The sequence below is a fragment of the Solanum pennellii genome, chromosome 4 (genome assembly GCF_001406875.1).
Source record: "Solanum pennellii chromosome 4, SPENNV200".
Taxonomy (NCBI): Eukaryota; Viridiplantae; Streptophyta; class Magnoliopsida; order Solanales; family Solanaceae; genus Solanum; species Solanum pennellii.
Window position 1 is genome coordinate 73,268,402 of NC_028640.1, and position 27,418 is coordinate 73,295,819.

The following is a 27,418-nucleotide window of genomic DNA, read 5'->3' on the forward strand; positions in this document are numbered from 1 at the left end:
AAATATATATATATATATATATATATATATATATATATATATATATTGTATTCAGAACTCATTTATTGATACATTATATTACAATGCTAGAATTTTAATTGCCAATGTATCGAACTTCCTTTTGAAAATTGTAAAAAGGACTCTGACATAAATTTTATATTAATTTCCTAATGTAAAGTGGATTGGAAATCATAAGGTTTCAGGTTTAAATCATAGTAAAAGCCAAAAGAACATAAACGTTTTTTCTATCGCCTCAAATATGAACGAATAGAATTACAATACTTATTCTGATATAAATATCAAGTACGATATAATATGAGTTACGATATTAGTCGAAGCCTAGAAAATAAATGATTGGGATAGGGGGGAAGCAAGAGTCTCAATCATATAACAAAAACTTAGCTGTGATATCTTGTTTTTAAGATAAGAAAAAAGAGTGAGATAATAGAGGTTAAAGGATTCATAATTTTAGATTACGTGAACTTAGCCTTTGCCAATTCACACCTTTGATTCCGCCGTTTCTTTCGCCCTTCATCATATACGCGTCATGAAAAAGACCTCCTCTTTATATTTTATTATATGTTTACCAAAAATAATATATTAAACTATATTTGATTGTCTTCCTTTCTTTTTCATTAAAATTAAATATTATGTTTCCTAGATAGAAACGGAATCACAACTTAAAAGTTCATAAATTTCTATTTAACAAAATTTCAATTATCTTTTTAAATATAATTCATGGTCCAAATAAGTAAATACTAATCTACTCGAACTAATTACGCTTTGTCTTACTAATCAATAATTTTATATCAAATTTTAAGTCATATACATGTATTAAATTAAGATACAAGATACATATGTCATTGATATCAAATAAATTATGAAATACGTATATATAGGGATAGAGACGAGCGAGAGAGAAGAGAGACGAGCAAGAGAGTCAACATGTATTTTAGATACTAGATATATGTATCTTTCTAGATATGTAGCAAAATATAGATACGTAGGAAGAGAGGTAAAAGAGAGGGTCAGTGTATATCTCAGATACATGTGAATCACATTTGAATACAGTATATTTGAAACAAATTACACTTGATTATTTTAACCTACATGGCGAATAGATGTGATACATAAGGTAATTTTAAAAAATTAAACAAAAACACGTAATTAAATCCTAAACTAATGAAATTTTTGTTATTTATTCCCTGAAAAAAAATGCTATTGAATTTACGTGAACCGACGTCGACCGATATTCCCTCTAGGAAATTTCTCTATGAATTTAGCTTATATCTTTTCAAGGTAGTTTGAAGGCAACGCCGGCCATTGCACGATCTCAAAGGATGAAAAAAGATAAAATAAAAAAGACATAATTAACAAACTAACAGACATAATATTATATTATTATTTTTAAAAATGAAAAAAAGGAAAAAGCAACCACAAAATGGGGGAATAAAATCTACTTTTTTTGTTTCAGAGTTAAAGAAATTCAAACAACTCTAAAAAATTAAGATATTGTTCTCGTGGAAATTCGTTCTTTTATTTATTTTTCAAATGGGGGCAGTTGGCCGGCCGTGCACGACGTATTTTTCACTATATTATATAATATATATTATTCATCCTAACTTCTCTAACAAGAGTTCAAGTTGAAAACTAATTTTTTTGACTTATTAATTATTTTTGGTATAACCATCTGATATATATTTATATTTACGGTATTGATAAGTATATTTTTAGAAAATTTTCATTTTTATAGCTTGAATCTGAATTAGTTATATGATTAAAAGCTATGAGATCGTATCGATCCAACTAACTAGGCATAACTCTTAAGAGAAATTATTTGAACTAGTCACTTTTATTTGTCTATAAAAGAATAAATTTGATTAATATTTTTCGTGATTTTATTAAAATAAATAAATAATTAATGATATATTTGACAAGTAAAAAAAAAAAGAGAATATTATGATTGAAGTTTGAATTCAATCATATTAATTTATGTATGTAAAAATAAAACTGACTATTACTAGCATACATTATACTACGTGAAAGAAGATTAAAACTACTGCATTATTGAAGCAATCTCGTTTATTTTATTTTTTTGCCTTGTTTAACAATTTTATGGTCTTGTTGTCCTTTAATATTGAGCCACGTTTGAAGTGACCTTGTATTTCAGTTGCAAAATTAATAATGAAAAGTATCATTCTTTAAAAATGATCATGTTGAATATCACATTATCAAGTGGCAAAAAAGACAATGAATATATTTGTTAGTTTAATTATATTTCAAAAGACGATTAAAGTTTGTAAAGGTGAACGATTTTATTGAGTCATTAAGCAAATAATTTTTTAGGAGTCTCATGTTCAAAATTTGATATGTTTTTTCGATCAAACTCATCCGACGAAACTTGACTTAATGTCTATTATTTTCCTATGTATTTTGTTAAATGCCTTGTGAAATTTTGATTTTCGACAACAAATTATATATAAAAGAAGAAATGTATGTTACGTGATTGAAAGAAATTATTAAAAGACTTCGAAGCCTTCGTAGCCAACTTGTATATCTCTTGATATGATCTCATTTGTACCATTCCCATAACTTGCTATATTTCTAGTTTATAACTTGTATTATATATAATATTCTTAATGAGATCCACGTAAAATAATAATTTAAAGGGTTTTTTTTTTTTTAATATTCCAATGGTAAAGAGTTATGTTCACTCGTTTCGTCTAAAAAAAATTGATACTACATTTTATTCCCAATATTGTTGGTAATGTGCAAGTTTCAAAAAGGGTTTTCTAGTGGTATTAGGTAAATTTGTTCGTGTGCAATAACGTTATTAAGGCAAGTTCAGTATAACAAGCTTAACTAAGAAGGTGTTGACAGGAGAAATCAATTTCTAACTTTCTTTATGAGATACCACATGTTGCACTAACTCAATCATACTTACCGATATAACTTTCATATTTTATTTAATTGGTCTGTTCTCACAACAATCTTCTCTCAATCATTTTAAACTATTTTTTTCTTAAATTGTTGAATTATTTATATAAATTCCAACTTTTCTGCATTACTTTTTTCAGTACACCTAGTCCTTAAGACATGGTCAATCTTTAATACCCAAAAATAACACAGAAACGTTATTTACGTGTCATATATATCTTAGCTATGTACAAAATATATTTGTGATCTTATTCCCAATTTAAAATATCGTAAAATATAACTATGCAAATATTAATCATGTTCTTAGCGATAAAGGTTTTCATATAATATTTTTTCATTAAAAAAAATTGTTCATACTAACGCGATGATTAATAAATTAAAGGAACTATATATCAAAATACTTATTTAGAATTTTTTACCTTTTGGTCATGTTTACAAATATACTATACCAATTATTATACGTATAATTAAACCAAAAAATTAAAGTTCAACTAAATTACGATTATACGTGTACATTATTAATTACGTTTGAAGTTTAATTCAATCTTATTAATTATGTAAAAATAAAACTATACTAAAAATTATACTAAAATTTCGTGTACATTTTTTTGCGCATTATTGAAACAATCTTTTTTGCCTTGTATAATTTTAAGGTCATGTTGTGCTTTAATATAGAGCCACGTTTGAGGTTACCATGTATTTCAGTTGCAAAAAAAATAAAATAAGAAGAAATACAATTCTATAATAATTAATGGAATTTGATATTCAAGTAGAGAAAAACTAATGGATGTCTATATATCTGTCTTTTATATATATATATTTCAAGAGATGATTAAAGATTAATTTTCAGATCCACTACTATAAAAATGATCATTAGCGGTATTTAAATCTTAATTGCCGCTAAATATGTATTTTTAGCGGCAATTGTCACTCTTTGTATATGTCCCTAAGGCCTTTAGCGACATTGGTTCTAATGACACTTAACTAATGCCGGTAAAGACGTTAGCACTCTTTATTAGTATCAATATTTAATGCCGCTAAAACTTGTTTTTATTGTTGTGAGAGGTGACTAAGAATTTATTGAGCAAATAATTTTTCAAAACGAGAGATTTTAAATTCAAAATTTGTCATGCTTTTTTAATTAAATTTATCGCATGAGACTTGTCTAGTATGATTTATAGGTATCATGTGTTTTTTTTAAAAATGTTTTACCTATAATATATGATAGTATAAATGTTTGGTACGTGGTTTAGAGAAAGTCGAAGCCTTCATGGCCAACTTGTAAATCTCTCATCATATCTCTTAAATAATACAATTCCCATATATTACCAATTCAACAATTAAGTGGATGTACATTTTTAGTCCATAATATGATGAAATCATCACAAAATATTTTTTCTCGATATGCTAAAAAGGATAAATAATTTATCATGGTTGAAGTTTGTATTCAATCATATCAAACTATGTAAAAATAAAACTATACCAACATTATATTTGAAAGAAGATGAGAACTACACATTATTGAACCATTTTAAGGTCTTACTCTTTCAGCCTGTTTTATTATATTTTATAATTAGGAGACGGAATCGGTTAAACATGTAAGTTTTTAAATGAGGATTTTACGTTTGAAATCTTGCGTATATTTGATGCGTGAAATTTATGTAGTCGATGCATCTCTAGAATGTATCTTACAACTATTATACTAAAGCGAGGTTTATTCTGTGCGCAAGGATATCGATAATAAATTATTATTTTTTTAAAATCAAATATTTTACGTAATTCTGACGAGAATTTTCAACAACAAATTATATATAATAGTACTAGAAATGTTTGGTGCGTGGTTGATAGAAATTATTAAAAGCCATCGAAGCCTTCATAGCCAACTTGTAAATGTCATGATATGATCTCTTTATTGAATACAAATTCCCATACATAACTAAATCAACAATAAAGTCGATATACGTATAATGCATTAGATACTTATCAGAATATATATTTTTAAAAATATCAATTTATAAATTTATGTTTTAATTTATATATTTTTAAAAAAAATAAGAGATACGTAATATTTTTTTTAGTGTATCATTTTTAAAAAAATTCAAATAATAAAGCGTCACGTCCACTCGTTTCGTTGATTTTCTTTAACGTACGGATTGAATAACTATGTCAATTAAATATTTAAAAAGATATATAATAATTTTATGTTTATTTAAATGTGATTTCGTCTATATGGAAATTGAATATCTATTCTTAATTTTCAAATATTCATCATCAATTAGATAAGTGCGTAAGATTGCTCTAAATTTATTTGGGTAACGTGCAAGTTTCAGAAGTATTTTATAATTACGTGATTACCCATTACTTCAGATGATTTTGTGTTAATTGATTACATAATTCTCACAATTTTTCAAATCGCAAATATCTTTCGGGTCGAATATATACTTGTACTTACACAATTTCAGTGCGACAAACTCGACAAAAGAGGAATCAATTTTTGATTTTCTCTAGTTAGATATCACGTGTTACATCAACTCAATCATCGATATAATTTTCGCATTTTTTCTAATGCCAAATTTTGATTAATTAATCTGTTCTCACACAACCTTTTCTCAAATCACATTTTAAAATATTTATTTCTTAAATTATTGATTTATAAATATCCCAACGTTTCTCCATTACTTTTTTTCAATACACCTAGTCCTTAAGACATGGTCAATCTTCAATACCCAAAAATATCACAGAAACGTTACTTTCGTGTCCTATATATCTTAATTAGCTATTACATAAACAATGATATTCTTAATTAGAGATCAAGTTTTAGACATAATATCCATTAAAACAAAACATATTCGTTCATACTAACGCTATAATAAATATTTTTCTTTAGTTCGTACCCACATTAAAGGAACAATATATATTAAAATATTGATTCAGATTTTCTTTTTACCTTTTGATCAAGCAAAATATCAATTATTATGCTTATAGCTAATAACCAAAAAAAAAAAAGAAGTTCAACTTATGACACTTGCAAATAAAAAAAAATACACGTGTACATTTTTTTTTCTGGTCACAAATCATTATTAACTAGAAATATTTAAAAAAAAAAAAAAACAGATACTTTATAATTTTAGTCTGCCAACTAACTATCTCAGAAAAAAAAGTCTATAAAGAACTTTCTTAAAGAATTCATTCAACAAAAAAAATAAAAAAATAAATCAAGGAACTTACATAATTTAATTAATATAGAATTCATGTGGGACGTAAAAAACTAAAAGAAAGAAAAAAAGCGCCATGCTTCTTGCACTTAAGTTATTAATTGGGGTTTTATCTTTTTAACAAATTAAATGATATGACTAATGATCATCAATGATTAATTGGATAAGGACATTTCTAATCTTTAGCTGGCTTCTCTTATCAAGTATATATTAATATAAGATGATTATCAAAATTAAGATAGAATTAATTAATTATTATATTTTTTTTATTTTAACCTTTCTATTTTATTTTATTTTTGAAGGAGTGAGTTTAAAAATACATCTAAACTATTTTGATTTTTGAGTTTCTACCTAAATGATCATTAAAATAATTAACTATCAGATGTTCACTTTTTCTACGTGAAGTATCACCAAATATTTATTGAAATATAATAGAACTTATATCAATTGTTCACTTTTTCAACTTGAATATCATCATTGTTCAGGTAGGGAAAGTTAGCAACTGATAGTTTAGGTGTATTTTGATAAACATTTGATGATAGTTCAGGTTAAAAACTCATGAGAATGATAGTTAAAATATGAAACTCAACAAATAGAGATAATATAAGTGTCTTTGAAAGTGTAAGCATGTTTGTAAAGTTCCAAAAAAAAAGTTCTTAAGGGATAAATTAGTATAACCGTCCTTGTTTATAATTTCTTATGGACGTTCAAAAAAAAAGTAGACAACTAATATAAATAGTGAGAATATAAATTACTGGCTAGTATTATTGAAGTATGCTTAAGAGATGCTTAGAGTATATATAATTATTATTATTATATAATATATAAAAAAAATATAAAAGATTTTCATATATGTGTCCAATGGTGTGGGCAAAAATATTCAGAAAAAAAAAATCTTCTTATTTTTTAAAAATTTTTTGGTGGCATTCCTTATGCTTTCTCTAATTTAGTAATTATAAAGAGTGTCATTTGTGGTCCCTAAAACCAGTTAATACAATAAAAAAAATCCTTAATCGCCTTATTTAAAATGTAAAGATAGGATTATTGTAATAAATAATTACTACTCTTCATAATAGAACTATACGACTCATATATATAAAATTATGGAATATTAGTGTTGTATGATTAATTAGATAGATAATATAAAACAAATAAAAGTTGGTAATGGGAACAATTTTAAAATTCCATGGATGGTATAAATTTTAATTTATAATTTCTGCTGGCTGACTTATTGAACTCATAGGTCAAAGCTTCAATATTAGAGTTTATATTTATAATTAATTTATTACACAATTATTATATTCTACCTAATAAAATACCTTTTAACTCTATTTTTAGTTATAATAAAATTGAGTTAATTAGAAGTACAGCTTCATTTAGTACTACATACGTACTTTAATTATAAATACTTATAATTAACTAGAAGACAAAATAAGGGCACAAATTAAATTAATTTTTTTAATGATGGATTAGGACAGTTTAAATTTTTGACTTTATACAATAAGATATTTTCATTCTCTTTGCATTAAAATAAAAGTAGGAGATCAATTCAACGAGTAAGAGAATTTTGTGAACCTTTTTTCCCTTTATTTTTTGGTTTAATTGAGATTTATTAATTAATTTAAATATATTGAAAAACAAATGGTTATAGCATGGTGGTTAAAAAATCAAATAAAATGGTAAAAATAGTGAGTGTTTAGTGTATGCAAAGTTTTGCTCTTCCACTCATGAAAACGAAGTGAAGCAAATTAAACTCCAAAGTCGTTTCGTTCAAAATCAGGTTATTTCAATTTTGATGATATAAGTTAGATTATTCAACTTTGTAAGAGTGTTGCTTAATTAGTTCACACTAACATGGGCTTGAAGTCGCGCAATGCGAGAGCGCTTGAAAGATCGATAAAAGTTCAAAAATTTTAACTTTGAAATAATTTAATCCGTGAATCAAACGATTTAGAATGAGTTTCTTTTCAATTCCTAGTTTGGGTGTTTGGGGGGGGGGGTGTTTGAGGACTTATTTATTAAATTTCTTTTGATAGAATCTTCGAAAAATAAAAAACATCAAATATAAACTAGCAATAAATTGAAATAAAACAAGAGGTCCTAACTGATGATACAACATTAAAGAAACTTTTTTTTGAAAATTAAACAAATTACAACAAATATAATTTGTTAATTAATATCCCCATTCTCACTTTTATTAATTAATAAAATAATTAACAAGATTAAGTCATCAATATGTCGACACTTTTTTTTTCTTTCTAGAAACACAACCTAATTTTTAAGGTGTTATGTGTTGACATTGGATTTTTATGTCTTCAATTAACATCATTTAAGTCAAAACTATCTCGTACGTACACACAACATATACGATAATCGAAGTCAGATTTAAATACGAATCTAAAAATTTAATACTTTCTATGTTTCTTTTTGATGTTATGTTGCTTCGAAAGTTAATTTAAATTAATTTTTAAAACTAATTTAGATTACATTAGTTGAATATTTTAAAATAAAAATTTTAAATCTTTAAAAACTATACGGAAAATTGAAAGTATTATAAGTTGCAACATTTTTTCATAACAATATAATGATAAAATAATCTTGAAGCATTGGTCAAAATTTAAATTATTTGAGTCTAAAAAATGAACGGAGGCAATACCTTATTGACCAAATTATGTAAGACAACATAATTACATAATTAGGAGGACCATCTTAATTAAACAGACCTATTAGTGAGACTAATTAATCTTGAATTAGAAGTCCATTTAAGTTGACTACTGTGCTATAAACTTTAATTAATATGTGTCGGTCCAATGCTTTGGCTAGTTCAAGCACATTTTGACAATGAAATTAAAGGATAATTTAATTAAGGCACAGTGTTGAATCTTATTCAGTAAATTAAATAAATAACTAAAACAAATAGACTAATTATGTCGACAATCAGTTTATTCTAATATTTTTGTGGTTTACTTTTCTTTGTCAGAGTATTTAAAAATAATGAGTTTAATTTTAAAATTATTATGGTATTACTTTTTCTATGTCAAAAGTATTTTTTAAAAGAAAAAAAAATTGTCAAAGGATTTGTCGTTTTTAAGTTCAACAATCGATGTAGCTGGTCATAATTAAGTGAATTCAAGAAAAGAAGTAAGATAACAATAAGTCAATTAATATCTACGATGTGAATTAGAATAATAATATCTCGCAAAAAAGATAAATGAATTGCTTATTCTCATATTACTAATATGATATTAGTGTAACTTGTTCAAATTTTGAATATCATTAGTTATGTCATAAGATATTCGATAATTTTAAAAAGTAATATGATCACATTTAAATTAGTTAATTATCAGTTAAAGTTAAGAAGGAATAATATCGTTATAGAGAGATCAGTACAAAACTTATTTGCTTGGCGATTGTGAAAAAATTGGTTGATATGCAGAACTATTTAAGTTTTCAATTGGCAAAAAATGATCTTCTTATCATTTATTTATTTTTATTTTCTTTTTCAACGTTTTTTCTTTTTTCTTTTCACTCTCAATCTATTATTCACTATGCACATGATTGTGAGTTATTTAGGTGCTAAAAAGCTCTTCCCTTATTGTGAAGCTCAAGTTAAATTCAGTCAAGTCATCCATAATGTTTTAAAAAGAAGAGAATTAATCTCACATAATCAATTAAATTTTAAAGCACAAGTAAATTATGATTTTTTTTTACCTAATCTAAAATCTAATCATTTCACTAAGAAAATAACTGATGAATAATTCAATTAGATAGAAGACCTAACTGGGCAGTTTCAAGTCATCCACTTACTATCTACATGGCATATAATTCAGCACCCAAATGCTGGGGAGCAAACACAATAATCACAATAGTTCAGTTGATTGACTATCATAGTTCAGTTGATTGACTATCTGCATGTAATCTCCTTTACCATTACCACTTTCCTACTCGACGTAAAATAAATTTTTAGAAAGAATGTTAAATCACAGCCTACAGTGCAAGGGCTTAGTAGTTTTCTTATGAAGATTTTATGCACAGTACCAGTAGTAATGCTAATGGCCAAACATTATTTATCTGGACATACATTGTCTATACTACAATGCACCAGGTGATCCACTGGACAGAATACAAGATCAGCACATATGGGCCATGACAAATGGATGGCGCAAAGGAGATTAAAACTACTACAACGACAACGAGAACGACATAAATTGGACTTAATTCATTGAGAACATATCACTTAGAATAGCTAATTCAACTAAAAGCACCTAAGAAGGGCTTATTTCAATCCACACAGGAACGCCAGAATTGGCAATAGTTTTAATAAAAATGAGATATATCCTCTCCAAAATGTCACTCTGATACAATTCCATCTTAATGAAGCTCTCTGTCCAGAGCCTTCCCTAATTGAGATCAGGTTTAGCTCACAAGAACAAACAGTGGCTTATCTCCTAAGCGCTCACGGCCCTGAATTAAAAACAAACGTAAACAGAAAATATGAATTAGGGAAAAATAAACTAGTATAACATAATGGAACAGGAATAACATAAGATGGGCAGAGAACAATATCGACCACCTCTTAGTAAACAGAAAAGAAAATAATTTGGATAGAAGATTAAGTTTGTAATCAAAGATAGATAGACGATATGCACTCTCACAAGCCCAATAGACTGTTAACAGTATCGTGCTCAGAAAACCCAGCAATGGGATGTGAAAATCAAGAAATATTAGCTGATTACATATATCAACAATAGAAATGCTGGCATACCTTCAATTCTGGCAACTCAATGACGCATGCGCATTCGACTACCTCAACTCCAACACGCTCTGTGAAGAAACAGCAAGTAAACAAATTTAAGAATTTGAAACTCCAATCTTACAACTCACACAAGTCCTCTGCATAAGTTCCAAAAGATCGTGTTGTGTTTTCAAATAGTTGGAAGCAAAAGACGTGGTCAAACATCTAATAAATAAAAGGTTTCTCTCTCGTGGTTATGATAGCTTATGATTTTACTTAGGAATGGCAACGGGGCGGGGCGGGGTGGGTTGGGGTTAAGGCTATGTGAGGCAGGGCGGGGCGGGTTGAAGTGGGTTTTTTTTAATTAATGCGGGTGGGACCGGGCGGGTATATGTTATTTTATGTGGGTTCAAATTTAATATTTACTTTTTCCATGTTATAAGAGTGATAGAGCATTATTTATTAAGATAATTTCTACAAATCTACTATACTAATAATACAATTTCTTACTGTTTTCCAATTGACCTCTAAAAAATAAAATTTTAAGTAACTATCCTATTAAATTAATACAACTTAGTGAAAAAATTAATTTATTTTTATGAAATTTATTTTAGTATCAAAATTAACTAGAAAAAGAAAATATTAAAAAAGTTACTCGGGGCAGGTTTAAAATGAAAAAAATTGTTATGCGGGCGGATTAAAAAATTTACGGGTTAAGCTCAACCCACCCCCACCCCCATCCCGCACCGCCCCATTGCCATCCCTAATTTTACTCATCTTGTGTCTTAAGATCAGGGAAGACAGGTTAAGTAGAACATAAAGAACTGGATAACAGTGAATGGGCTTTTCAACCAACTAGGATATCTTTCAGAAGATTAGAACTGAATAAAGGTAAAGTACCAAGAAGCCTAATCGCAGCACTTAGAGTCCCTCCAGTCGCAATTAGATCATCTACCACGAGGGCACGTTCACCAGCTTGCACAGCACCTACATGCATCTCAATCTTGTCTGTTCCATACTCCAAAGAATACTCTTCTGAAATAACCTCCCCTGAGAAAATGGGAAAAGCAGCAGAGTGAAACCTTGTGCGATGCAATGACAAAAGAACTAACCTTCATGGATTGTCTCATTGAGTTTCGTCATGAATCATGGAGGTGAAGCAATAACCAACAGAAATGATCAGTTTTCACTTTTGACCTTCATAGTACATACAAGCAAGGACATAGTCATAAAAGACCCAATGATTTTATTCACTGAACAGGAAATGGATCTAATCAATTTGTCTAGTCAAGAGTCTCAGCCTGATTTTAAAATTTTGATATTGACAGTGTCTTCACCATTATTAAGTTGCATCCCAGTTCAAAGCTTATCTTGTGCTCTTATTGTTCCTCACTAGTACAACTAACATTACAAAGTTAAACACATGAAGATGATGATAGAACTACCTAAAACTGAATGCTGGACTGGACTGGATAATCAATAAGTAAACTAAGAATGACTTTATACACATGCACAAAATGCACCTAGTCATTTACTTTGAACTGGATACTACTCATTTCTTTTCATATTTATCTAAGCCTTGAAGTTTTCAAATTTTCGATGGAATTAAGCTACATTGCAACCCTGTTTTAAGCTGCTTGAATGTTCTCAGTTTCTTTTTCTTTTGATACTAGATAAGTGTGTATCAATGTTTCTAGATGTGATTACACTTTCTTTCTCCACCGCCCCCCTCCCCATGCTCGAGCAAACAGCAAACAAACAGCACATGCAAGAAAAATACAACTCCCACTGAGATGACAAGGCAGAAAAATAGTGATAAAGCTTACCAGGTAACTTCTTGGGTTTCCTCATGGGGACAAATTTTGCTCCAATAGCCAATGCAATGGGAGGACCAAAGATAAAACCTCTTGCTTCAATACCTGAAGTAGACCATTACCACATGCTCAAAGTTATTTTCCAGAACAAATGTGGGGTTTATCACCTATGAGAGCAATATTTAGAATCAAACATGCTAAAAAGGAGCATGAAAACAGGAAATGGCTACACCCTAGCCTTGATTACTAGGAACTCATGAATACACAATATAAACCCTCTGAACTTCCAATGAAAAGTTCTAGAACTTGACAGTGGTATCTCATTCATAAGAAAAAGGCAACAATGAAGAGGGAAGATGAGTATTATTTTCTTTCATATTTCTTGAACCTAACTATTGAAAAAAATAAAATGAGCTTTATATTTCCTTCTCGCCTACCTTTTACCAGCAGTACATGGAAACTCAAATATTCTATAATCTTTCCACCGATGGAAGCATGGTCCACAATTGGAAGTACATGTTATTTTGTTTTGTTTTCTTTTAATTTCTTGTGGGCATGTGAAGGAGAAGAGTATTCTCTTCAAAAATGTGAGAAATTGTCATGAAAATAAACTCGCCCCCAAGGCCTAGCTCAAGTGGCAAAAGTTGGAGGCTTTGTGACTTGGGTTGCAGGTTCAAGCCCACACCATGCAAAGCGAAGCCCATTATCTAAGTGGAGAAGGGTAGAGGGGCAGGCCCATTATCAACTGAGTTTAGAAGGCTATGACTGGTCCATAGGGCGTCCGGTCCAATTTTGCTGTAAGAAATAAAATTTCCACACGTCTGCACATTTCAGATTAATGGTGCATGTCTCAGCTGACAGCTATGCATCACCAATCCCTATTCCAAAAATTGAAGTCTTAGCATTCTTTGGTGCATGTTGTTTTGTATTTTACATAGGTTAACATGTTCACCTATAAAATTCGAGAATAATCTAAACTTGACCACGTAAAAATGCTTAAGGTTCACCCAGTATCCATCAAATTACATATGTGTTTTCATTTTATACTTACAACTGAAGTCAAGTGTTGGAGAGCTGAAGAGATTGATTACTCTTGGTTACCAGCAGAGATACTGTCCCAAATCCCAAAAATGAACAAGCAAGAAAACCTCCAAAAGAGACTTCTCCAGCCACACTATCTTGTATAATTATATAAATCAAGCTATCATGCTTGTCTAAAGTACTTATATGAGGTGTTCAACTAAACACATAATTTCCAATTCTGTAACTCACAAAATTAGGAATGATAGTGGTAAAACTACAAAAAAGATGTGAAGTGTTGGTCACAAGAAATAAAGCTCTTCTTCTTTTTCCTTTTATTAATATAAACGTTTACAAATCTGAAGCTTGTAGTATCATGTTGAGATATATAGTTTCCCACATAGTCCAAGTGCTTACAAAAGAATTATAGTTATCTAGGGCTTTTCCATTGGGTTAGATTCTCAAAGTATCATAAATCTAACTATCTAAAGCAACATTTTGCTTTTCTAAAAGATCGTGCCTGAATTTTAAAAACAAAGTTACAGCCTTTAGGGGTCATTTGGTAGGATGCATTAGAAAAAATATAGCATGCATTAGCTTTGCCTACTACTAATACTATGTTTAATACTCTTTTTCAACCTACGTATAACTAATATAAGCATTTATTAATACATCATATTCAGCACTATTCTTATACACTCTACCAAACGACCGTGTTTTCCTTTTAAGCTACACATAAAATGCTGATGAATAGAGAATTTAGCAAACTAAAACATCATATGGTGTAGTATTCATAGCATAACTCCTAGATCGTGAAAATTCAGCTTCTAAAGCTTGAAATTAACTATCCTTTAAACTACTGACATCAAAATGAAACAGTTCAGGCTTCAGCATTACAAATTCAGAAACAAAGAACTGACCTGCAACCACACTGATGTTTTTGTCCTTATATCTCTCAACGAACAAATCAATAGTGTCCTTAAACGCCTTAGGATCAAGTAGCAAAGTCGTTATATCCTGAAACATGATCCCTGCAAAAAATTTAAAAAAAATATCACCACACAGCAAAACACTCACTCCGTTAGCACAAAAACAAAACAAAAAAACACAAGTTCTACTGCTACAAGTACCAGAATCATTCAAAGAAGAGGAAGAAGAAATAAGTACCTGGTTTAGGAAAGTCGGGTATGACCCGAATAGCAGAAGCAATCCCAGCGATACGTTCATCTTTAAGATCATGAGGCGCCATAACTCCTGAGCTTACTAGATCTCGGATCGGGATCGTTTTCAGCTCCGGTTCTTCACCTGCTCCGGCTCCGGCAGCTCCTTTTGACACAGAGATAGGTGAAAAAAGCCGAGTATTTCTACTGGGGAGGGTAGTTAGGGTGGTGGTAGGTGATTTTATTTGGACCGAATTACCCCTATGATAATATCTGTTTGTAACTTTTTCTGGGACGAAATTGACCCTGGTGAATTTGAGAGCAACCTTTTGGGCCAGTGACTCCATTTTAGTGTAAGATTTTGCAAAAGAGTCTTTTTAAATCTGTATGGTTGGTGGAAACTGATATACAAAGGGTAATTTCGTCACTTTAAGATTAAATGGTGCACATTTTGAAGGGAAAAAAATGATGACACACTTACCAAAAAAAGAGTTTGAATTCAATAAATAAAGAAAAAAAATGAAATTTATATAATCAGATTATTTAGAAAATATTATGCATATAATTTTTTAATAATAAAACTGAATTGATAAAAATAGAGTATGGGCAGTTATTTTGTCGAATTAAATTACATTTATAATATAAAATATGTCATCAAATTAATCATATCAACATATTAAAACTTAAAAATCTTTCAACATTAGAATCTAAAGCAACAAAATCTTTTTAAAAGAATTGCGATTTGTGTGCGGTTGATTAATTTTATTTATTTTTTAATATTAAAGCAATCATTTTTGGTTGATCAGATTTCAAAAATATTTTTGAGTGAAAATTACTATTTTTAATTTTTGCTTACTTTTCCTGTGTAAGCTTGATTAAACAATTCAACTTTTTAAAATAAGCATTTGATTAAAGAAAATTGACTTTCAAAAACTTGATTAAGCAAATTATTTCGTTTATGTTAGTGACATCATCTTTAATGTTGTAACATATTTTTTTTCTTTTATCTTTATTTGAACTTGTTAACTAAATAACTACTTTCTATGAAGTGATATTTCAAAATTGTAAACTATCAAAATTGCATATTTTTCACAACTAAGAAAGCAAAGTATTAACATTTCAAGATTTGAGTGAAAGAATCAAAATCTAAATTATGTCAATTTGTGTTTTCAATTGGTTATGGAGGAATAATTCTTTTAACCAAAAATATCATGTGCCATAAATACTTTCTATTATTTTATTTTTCCTATTCAATTTATTATGTGCAGCATGTTTCACGACTTCAATGCTAAAAGCAACTCAAAAAAAAAAAAGGAGTCAATGCCAATAGAAAAGCTACCTTTAGTGGTGAAAGGACTTGTGTTAGGTGCACAACTTGATAGTTTTAGACGACATAAATTTAGAAACTTTCGTAAATAGCTATTATAATAAATTTAATTATGCTTTATAACTATAGTTTATATACTAGTAAAAGGGATAAATATATTTTCAAACTATCGTAAATGGTATGCAGATATCCTTCGTCATACTTTTGGTACATTAGTGCCCTGTCGTCCAAAAAACTAGAGTATATGCCCTTCACTCCAATGGAAGACTAAATAGGGACACATGGCGCAACCGTATCCATCGATTCAATGTCGGTTCGGTGGATAAGATTATGACACGTGTATGTCTGTTTGTATAAAGGGTATATATGCACTAGTTTTTGGACAGCAAGGGCACCAATGTCCCTAAAGTATGACGGATGGTATCTACATTCCATTCACGATAGTTCATGGGTATATTTGTCCTTTTTCGCTTATATGTTTACGGGTTATAGGTACAGTTTAAGTTACTTCATTTGTATAATTCGCGGATTTATATGATTGGTAGATATATTTGTATAATTTAGTTATTTTTGTATAAGCTCGAAATAACAAATTTATATAATTAAAAACATCAGAAGTGTAAACAATTATACAAATATGCGAATTATATAAAACTAAAAAGCTGAGTCGTGTAATTATAGCTAAAAGTAGGCCCTGATCGTAATTAAGATAAACTATAGTTATGTTAACTAATTAACAGATATATGTAACACTTACACACATAATTTTTCCTTCAAATGTTATGTCTGATTTTAAATACTTTTATCTGAAGTGTGACTTTTTGCAAAAATTAAACAACTTTATATACTTTTTACTAAAATTGTGGCTTGATAAGTCATATTCTTACATATTTAATTGAAATTGTGAATTTGGCAAGGCCAAACTTTGAATATTTTTTTACCAAAATTATGAACTTGACAAGACTTACGATATAGAATAATAACTTACCAATGCCAACTTAAGACATATTTTTACTTAAGTTTTGACCCTAAGAAGGCCAACTTAATACATTTTTGACAATACTATAAAATTGGGCTTAAAAAGGCCTTATGCTAAAATAGATTTGGGCCGTAACAAAATTGAGAACAACAGACCCAATATTGCCTGGCAAAAATGACACGAGATAATCGTTTTGATTTTTGAAAATCTCTATTTACAATATATTTAACTTTTAAAAATTATTTAAAATTTCATCAGTTTTGGTAAATTTCAAACCATTTATGCTGCTGTTTATTTCCTCCCCAGACCGTGGGTCAAATCATGATCGGGTAGTTGAGATTTTCTGATTAATATGAGTTGTGGTGGAATGATTGAGATCTCTTCCTCCTTAATTAAAAATCTTGAGTATAAACTCTTGAGAATGAAATAAATTATATTAAAACGTCATCCCAAAAATGAACCTCGCATTGTGCAAAGTCAAAAAATAGTGTTGTCTACCAAGTATATCATCTACACTCTCTGTTTTAGTTTGATTCACATCTGTTTTGTAAGTTTGAGATATAAAATTTATCTTTTCTCTAATGAATTGCAAAATGTACTTTTAAGTTCAATGAATACTAGACTAAGTTTTCGAAAATAATATCTCAATTTTATAAAATAATACTTGTGCAACATGGACCAATTTTCATTAAAAAATGGAATAAACGTGTTTCATATTGTGGAATGTATTTTTCGATTAATTTAGGAATATATAATTTATTTGTGCTTCGTGGCACAAATATAATTATATAAAAGACCTCTTAAGTGAATGTAATTAACCTTTTATAACTGGATATACGACAATTATAGGCTAGTTATTTCTTCTTTTTTTTCCTCCATCATTTTTGTTATCTTTTTAGCATCTTGATTTTTTATTTAAGAGATTAATTCGAAAATTTGCTATGCCATTTAAGTAAATTATTAATTTCAACCTTTTTGTTTGTATGGGGTAAAAATGAACTATACGCATGGTCGAATTAGGAGAGGATACGTGGAATAAGTAATACCATGTCGTTTTTTTTTCCCTAATTAATTTTATGTAATATTATAGAAAGTTATTAAATATTTGTAATAATTAAAAGATCACTCCTTTACCTTCGTATAATTAATTTTGTAATTCTGATTCAGTAAAAATGTAAAATAAAATCTATATGATTATTCATGAAATTAACTCTTAATTTTTTTAAAATTAATATTGTTGATTATTTTGTGCTAAATTACGTGAATATTGAGTAAGCAATGACTTTAGTCTTCAGCCGACTTTGCTCTTGCATGACGCATTATATTGGCTTTATCTTACTAGAATATATATATATATATATAACGTAAATATCAAAAAAAAGTTGAGTTTTAATTCTCCTATTACTTTCCTTATTATATAATTTTCTTCCAAAGCTTATTATAGCACCAAGTCCAACTCGAGCCGAGCTTGAGGAAACTTAGAATATGAGAAAATAGTTGATTTATTTGGGAAAAAACTTATTCGCACGGGGTGTTTACACCAAGTCAATGTAATTATCACGTGATTTAATGAAATAAATGAACTATAAATTTAAACATATTGTATGCATATATTGACTTGGCTTAAACACCTGGTGAGAATAAGTTTTACCTGATTTATTGTTATTCTTCGTTAGATGTTTCATGTCGAAAAGTCTCATATTAAAAATAAAGTGCTATTAATAAAGACAATTTCATATTCATAAAAACTCGAACCTGAGAGGAGAAATGAATACTTATAACTCTAAACTCTAATGAACACAATATTATTAAATTGACACAATTATGGTTAGGTGACTAGCTAGCAATATTTCCTTGCATTCATATTCTATTATTTTTTTGGCTATATATAACGATTAGTTGACTTAACAATAACCAATTAGTGATAAGTGGTACTCTAGAAGTTTCTGTTAATTAATATATATGTGTGGAATTTTAGATGTTTCCACGTTGCCAGGTTCTTAGTACCTAAAATATGGGGTCAAATATGGATCCTCTTTAGGAAATTCAACTGTTGAATAGTACATGTACAGCTGCCGGTCAACTACCAATTTTTTTTTTATCGAAGATAAATTAAAATTCGAATTCACATTAACAAGGTAATCAATAAAGTTATGGTTAACCATACTTTGTTCATGCGTAAATTATGTAGTTAATTAGTACTAGTACAAGTTCTTGTATCATTTAAGATAGGACGTTGTTTTAAATGAATTTAAATATAATTAAATATTTAATATATATTATATTTTTACGGTATATAAATAAATTTTTATTCACACGTACATAACATGTTGTATCCGTTCCTTGAATACATAAATTAATGAGTTTTTATTTAATTTTATTATTTATGCTTAAAATTTCACGTAAAATATTTGTGATTTTCAAGGGATGATTTTACGAAGCAATGTAGGAGTATATTTTATTTTCAACATGTTTCAATTCAAAATATTAAAGTAAAAATTTCTTGAGAACTTATTTCGACCTAGTAGTTAGATGTCTTTTCTCTTTTTCCTTTTCCTGGGTTATTACTAAAATTAGAGTTAGGCATATAAATATAGATACAAATGAGTTTAGGTGTACTCCTTAACAAGATAATAGAGATGCATGCAATCATGATATGTCAATCACTTAATCGAATCGATCTATAGTAGTATAAGCATAATTTAGGTGTGATAAATTGACAGGTCAAAAATAAATGACATATTTATTTGTTTATACTAACGTTTTCTTTTTTTTTAAAAAAAGGCTAATTGACATTCATATTATCGATGATTTTAGAAATAACTATGTGAGATTTGAGAATATAAGCCAAAACCCAAAATATAAGTTAAGCTTTCAGAAATCAAGAACTCATTAAAAATATAACAAGCAAAAAATCCATTTTTATTGGATAATTTTATATTTATCTATTTTAAATTTTCATTTATCCAACTCATATTTATTGGATCGACCTAAATAATTAATTATTTAAAACAAAAATTTTTTTTTGTCACCCCTACCATAATCTAGCATATTTCATTTAAATTTCAAATTACGAAATCTAATATAGTCTATTTTATGACCAATAAAAGATTTAACTGTTAGAATCGAATCTACACACACACTTGATGAATGAAGAACACAAGAACTTTCAAGAGAAAGAGACGAGAGATCTAGAGACAGAAAGAGAGAAACCAATATTTCGTGGTAACACCTCGTGAGTAAACTTCCACGGCGGTGGGGTATATATTAATTATTCAGAGTATTTTAGGTTACAGAGAATAAATGGAGAATAAATAGTACAGCCTAAAATTTGACAGTATATCAAATATTAATCAGGCTCCACAACCTAACATTAACTGATCGTTTGTAAGGAAGATAAGATAAATAAAATCTATTTCATATTAAAAAAAGAAATTTTACTAAGCATTTGATCATCAGACATAATCTAAATATTTTTTTTCTTAGAAATCTCTTATGTGTCCCTTATTCCTCATACCAAACGAGGCAACGACCCAAGATTTTCCAAGAATTTTTTTAGTAGTATTACTTTTATCATTTTTATAAATGTAAGAAGGGAATATATAATACTATCTAAAGTGAAAACTCTTAATATCCAGATTCATTGAACACTATGTTTAACAAGTAGCCTGTAGCCACATCATGGGATGCATCACTAAAAATTGAACAGGCATGTCAAGTGGAGAATGACCACCTTTTTATTCGTCCTTTGACTACAACTATTCATTGTTATTTTGGTAAAATAGAATAGTATATCAAAGAGTTTGAATGCCATTCAAATTACGGTAACTTTGAAGAAAGTGAGTCATATAGTTTAAAAATCATTGTGTATATTAATAGTACTAAAATGTATTCTTTTTGCCTATATTTTGATCACTTGTTAATTTACTGGAAAATACCATGTCTTTTCCTTTAAAGCCATCTTTAGATATAGTAAGAAATGGTCCTAGCAAATGTACCTAGTAATTGTGAGTCACACTTATGTCACCCTTGCTGTGATTCAATTATTAATAATCTAATAATAGTACTCCATTAGATAAGACTAATGACTATGAAATTAGTATTTTCGTATGGTGTTCGAGTTAATTTGTGCGTATTTTAAATTTTACTAAGCATTTGCTGGCTACTATTTTATATCGGATAGATATCAAATAATTTTATGCATCATGATCGAATAACAACAACATATATCCCGTGTGGGGTCATGGGCAAGGGCGAAGCCAACATATACTATTAGGGGGTTTATTTGAAACTCCTCCAGTATAAAATATTACTATTTTTGTATATATTTAAAATTAATTTTTATGTATATACATTAAATGTCAAACCACATTAAGTTAATTTACGTGTTTACTTCTTCATATTTTGAATTCTAGCTCTGTTTCTGATTATGAAAAGACTAACATGTACACAAATCTTACCAATATCTAATGTTGTTTCCGAAAATCCTCGGCCCCACTAAAAATCGAACAAATAAAAAAAGTAAAAGAAATCGACTAGTAATATTTTTACCTTTATTGAAATTTCATTAAAAAAAATAATCTACCTAATAAGTTTTATATGGTGAAATAGCTATGTCTATCTAAAGTCCATTCACCAAATATTTTTATAATAAAATGTGCAAATTGGTAAAGATGCATGCATTTATATATGGGTGAATTAGCAGTAGCCGACTCTTGAAACCAATTCAAGTCACAGTCACCCTTGGCAACTTTAGTCTTCAATTGCCTTACACACACACACACGGGCTGCTCTAGAAAGGCAATTTTGTCATCTTTTCCCATAAGTTATTGCCAAATGGACCAACTCAATAGCTTTTAAACTTATAAAATTAAAATAACCCTATGCTTCATAATTTGGTTGGAGATAGGTGAGGAAATTATTAAAAGAGGGAAAAATTAGTTCCCCTCTATTCAATTTTCTTCCCCTATTTTAGTCAACTAAGCAATAAAGGAGAAAAAAATAAACTTTCCCATTGCATCTTTTTTTTTTTTTACATCTACACTTTGTCACTTGTTAGTATGAAACAAACTTGCAAGAAACTATAGATAAATACCAATTATGTCAAGTAAAAAAATCATAAAAAAGACGGAAAAGGTTCAATTATAGTCTCGTTTCACTTATTATATTTCAATTTGACACATTTACCGAAAAAAATCACATTATTTATCATTTCATCTTTTTTTAATTAATGTATAGTAGTATTAAATCTTGAAAAATTAATAGAAGAGTAAGTAATTTATATGAAGGGTAAAACTTGGAGAAAAATAATTATTTCTCCATGATATGTTAAAAGTGTTCAATAAAAAATATACCCTCCTTTTTATAAAGAATGGTCTAATTTGACTTGATATAGAGTTTATGAAAACAAAGAAGATTTTTGATCATGTGGTTCTAATTAAAGTTATGTCAAATATACAAAATTATCTTTTAATCTTGTAACCTTAAACATGTCATAAGAAAAGTTATTATAAAAAAAAGATGTTATTCTTTTTAAAACGCGAGGAATAAATATTTAATTTTTTAAATAATTAATTAGTAAAAGTAAAGGAGGAAATTTCATTACTAAATGTGTAATAACCCACAATGGGGAGAAAATGATTTTATTAATTTTAAATATAATATCTTTTTTGTTAAAAAATATTTTATCTATCAGCATGAAATATCTCAATGTAAATTTAAATTTAATCGAAACATAGACGGACGAATGAAATACTCAAAAATTATAAGAGGACTTGGATTAAGAAACGCGTGAAGCGTGTTTCTTTCGTGTGTACGTTTTGAGTTTTGACACAGTCTATAGTCTTACTAGTCTTTCAGTCTTAGCTCACTCAAAAAAAAGAATAAAAAAAAAATCTCTGTTTCTTAGGTTCCTTCCTCTCCAAGCCCCACAAAAAAAATTAAGTCATTTAAACTTCACTTCTACTTGCCACTTACTTTTATTATTTTTTTTCCAACGTGCTCCACTCCCTTTAATTTCCTTCTTTATTTTTCAATTCAATTACTTGGTTAACCATCTTACTCTTCTTTCCCACGCAACTTCCTTATTTCTCCTCCTTTATATATCCCACAAACTCTTCTTCCACTCTCATTCACATAATACTCGTAATATTTTTTTAACACTCTCTCGATAACTCTTACGAATAGTTCAATTAAATTGATATCGAAATGGCACTTGAAGCTTTGAATTCTCCAACTGGTACTTCAAATCCGCAAACGTTTCAATTTGAGAGCAAAGGCCAGCAGCAGCTTCGGTACCTTGAGAATTGGACTAAAGGGAAGAGATCTAAGAGGTCACGGAGTATGGATCGTCAGCCGACTGAAGAGGAATATTTGGCGCTTTGTTTGATCATGCTTGCACGGAGCGATGCCTCTGTTAATCACGTACGATCTCTACCACCGCCGGTGCCAGCGATGAAAATTCACGAGACGTCGGAGAAGATGTTGTATAAGTGTTCGGTTTGTGGTAAGGGATTTGGATCTTATCAAGCTTTAGGAGGACATAAAGCTAGTCACCGGAAACTCATCGCCGGCGGAGATGATCAGTCGACTACCTCTACTACTACTAACGCTACCGGAACTACAAGCTCCGGTAACGGTAACGGTAGTGGAACTGGAAGGACTCACGAGTGTTCGATTTGCCACAAGTGTTTTCCGACTGGGCAAGCTTTGGGAGGACACAAACGGTGTCACTACGACGGTGGTAACAGTAACGGTAACGGAAATGCTAACGCTAACAGTAGCATTAGCGCTAGCGTCGGAGTTACGTCGTCGGAGGGCGTGGGGTCGACAATCAGCCACCGTGATTTTGACTTGAACATTCCGGCGTTGCCGGAATTCTGGCCTGGATTTGGTTCCGGCGAAGATGAGGTGGAGAGTCCACATCCGGCGAAGAAATCTCGGCTATCTCTACCTCCAAAATTTGAATTATTCCAACATTAATGTGACTTTAATTGCTAGGATTTACGAAATTTGTAGACAAATTATATGTAATTTTTTCTTTTCATTGTGGGTGGGATCAAAATTTTAAATTATATATGTATATAGGACCTAGCTAGCTATAGTGAAAATTCAATTGATTGATTTATTTTTCTTGGAATTACTTTGTTCACTTTCACTTTGGTTTTCTCTAATAAAAACATATAAGTTTTAGCTAATCACACTTCAATAATAATCTCTTGATTAATTCAGATTCATGTGGCGTAAAAAATAATTTCTATTAAAAACTTTTTAAATATGAAATTCTAAATAATAGATAACTAAAATCATCTTCTGTACTACATTCTTTCGATGCGTATGATTATTTTAAATTTTATTTTTACAACTTGGATTTGAATTTTTTTATCAACAACGAAAGAATATTGTGGAGTAAAAAAGTGATGGCGGTGAGAATATTTCAAACTTCCAATTGTGTAGAGTCTATAAGTTAGTTGTTCACGCGTTTCGGTTCCATGTGCTTTCTAGGACTAGTTTTGTCACCCACTCAAAATGGATTGCACAAACTACTAATGATTTTACTTTTCCAAATTGGAATATGGAATATTTTTTGACCAAAAATTATATGGTGACTTTCCAGAAAATGAGATTTAGTTTGCAACATTATAAAGTTTTATCTTTTATAAAAGAGTTAAAAAAAATAAAAAGTACAATAAAGTACGAAACTAGAATTAATCATTTGATTGTTTAAATATTTTTTCTTGAATTATGTGGTCCATATAAACCATACCCACTAATTTTGTTTTATCCGTTCAAATCAATTTTTACTATTAGTTCCACGTAATAATTGTTATCTCTTATCAATTATAAATATCAAACAATATTGTTTATCTAAACAAATATAAAACCTTATAATTCTTAACTCAGGCTACAGTTAGACTTCATACTAATTAAGCTTTTGCACATTCAAAGTAAGTTGAAAGAAATAATTTCATTTAAAACCAAAGTTGAATGATGCGTTGATTGTAATGCTCGGATCAACTTTCACGCAATTTAATTAATTTCAAATACTATTTATCCTCTCTCACTTATAATAGATATCAGATAACTCTATCCATTTAAAAGTAACCTTAATTTTTTCGATCTCGTGATTCTCAAGCTAGGCAAAATTCTTGAGTGCATGCCTAATAAAAGTAGGTAATGAAAAGGGGAAGGTAACACTTACGCACCAGTACTACTGCTAATTAAGTACATTTTAATATGATTATTGATTAGCTTTTAAAATAGTACTGAATTAGCAACAAGAACATGTGACAGGTGTTGAGAGGGAAAGAATGAAATAATAATAATTAGTGTAATGAATAATATAGGGTCATGGATAAGCACAAGCACGTTGTATGTGGTGGTGTATATATGATTAGGATTTAGGATGACAAATATGCTGCCGACCTTTGCTTTTAAACAAATACCTAATTAACTATTAATTACTTAGTTTAAAAATTGGTAAAAAAACAAGCTTGGATATGATCCCTACACAGTTTTTTTTTTCGCGTTCTATATTCTTTGATATTCGATATTCATTTTAGAATTCAATTAATCTCTCGGGTATGTTCAAAGATGTAAAAACTAGTTTTACTAAGATTTTGTTTAAATAAGATCAAAAAATTTTAAATAAGAATATCTAGTAGACTATGAGATTATTCTTTTTGTTTCATATTAATTAATCAGCTTTCTTTTTATACGCATATTAAAAAATTATAAGAAAAAAAATAATTTTATTAATTAATCTCTTAAAACTTTTTAAGATATTTACAAAGAGATATAAATCGTATTATTTTATCTTGTTTCGAATAGGGTTTGTATATGATTTCTTCTATTAATAAATCCACAACTTGCTCAATAAATACACTAAACTCTTGATTGATTTTAAGACTAACTTTACAACTGCCACCAACTTTATCCAAAAACTCTCGTCATTCCTACAATTGGCACTTGGCACAAACATCTCAATGTTTTCAACGATTAAAATATCATATAGACAAATAAAATTTAATATGCATAAATTATAGAAAAAATGTACGAGTAATCTCTCAATCTATACCTAAAATTTAAAAGACACATTTATACTATATTAAGGTTCTATTACCTCCGAATTTATTTATAAGTAATTTTCTATCCTTTTTTGACCTACATGATACTAGCTTGAAAAAAAAATCAACCAGCATTGGATCCACAAGATAGTGCCATGTAAGCCAAAAAGGGGCAGAAAATTATTAATAAAATAAGTTCAAGAAAGTAATAGAACATTGATATAGTATAAGTGATTAAGGGGATACTTGTACATTATTCCTAAATTATATATTTATATAAATATTAAAAACTTAAAATTCATTAAACTTCAAATGATAGATTCGCTTTTACTAGAATAAACAATACTTCCTCTTAATGAGAAGCTCATACAATCAAATAACTGTTGTATAACTTAAATATTACGATACTTTAAAATCACAAATTCAAATCTAATTAAATATACCAAAAGACGACATATAGTGAATAATCAAACTGTAATTTCGTGAGAGTACATTTTAAAAACGTGGAATATTAGTACTTGCGTGATAAAGGGTAAATATACTATTTGCTTTTAGATTAAAACAAAGAACTCTATTTCCTTATGCTAAAATAATATAAAAAATAGGTACATTTTTCTCACGTTTAACATTGTCAACGTGATACATGAATTTTTGAGAAAATATCCCCCAAATCCACGTTACATTTTAATCGTCTTAAAATTATGCAGATAATTATTCCAACTCACATGGACATGCTTAATAGAGTATATAACAATAGGAAAAATCTCATTCGAGACAAATTCTGATCAAATTTTTTGGCTAAAAATATTTTTTCATATATTGATATTCTGATCAAATTTTCTGACCAAAAAGATTTTTTCATATTATAATAGGAAAATCTCATTCTAGCCAAATTATTTTTCTCCATATATTAACATTTTTAGGTATTTTTCCAATTAATTAGATATATTAATACACACTTAAAGGTTCAAAGCTCCCAAAAGTTTGATCAATAGCTGTGACAGTACTGACTTTAATATGGTGTGAACAAGTTGTCCTAATTGCTTGGAGTTTTTAATTAATGTTGACATTGTTTGAGCTACAATTAACTATATTTAATGATAGTTCCATGTATTAAAATTGAACAAGTTACATGTATGATCAGTTCATGGTCAGCAGACTAAAAT

At 28.8% G+C, this 27,418-nt stretch overlaps 2 protein-coding genes across 2 annotated transcripts; one reads left to right on the plus strand and one right to left on the minus strand.

Annotated features, from left to right (window-relative positions):
• Positions 1-10,266: 10,266 nt before the first annotated feature.
• Positions 10,267-15,229, minus strand: LOC107018022 (adenine phosphoribosyltransferase 1-like). Its single transcript, XM_015218359.2, has 6 exons — positions 14,889-15,229; positions 14,642-14,752; positions 12,714-12,806; positions 11,788-11,937; positions 10,918-10,976; positions 10,267-10,616 (listed from the first exon to the last, which is right to left on the minus strand). Exons 1-6 carry the CDS (start codon positions 15,226-15,228, stop codon positions 10,569-10,571), a joined length of 801 nt encoding a protein of 266 aa, XP_015073845.1. The 5' UTR covers position 15,229; the 3' UTR covers positions 10,267-10,568.
• An 8,019-nt stretch (positions 15,230-23,248) lies between these two features.
• LOC107016037 (zinc finger protein ZAT10) lies at positions 23,249-24,383 on the plus strand. The gene has a single exon (XM_015216511.2). It carries the CDS (start codon positions 23,395-23,397, stop codon positions 24,166-24,168), a length of 774 nt encoding a protein of 257 aa, XP_015071997.1. The 5' UTR covers positions 23,249-23,394; the 3' UTR covers positions 24,169-24,383.
• Positions 24,384-27,418: the final 3,035 nt, after the last annotated feature.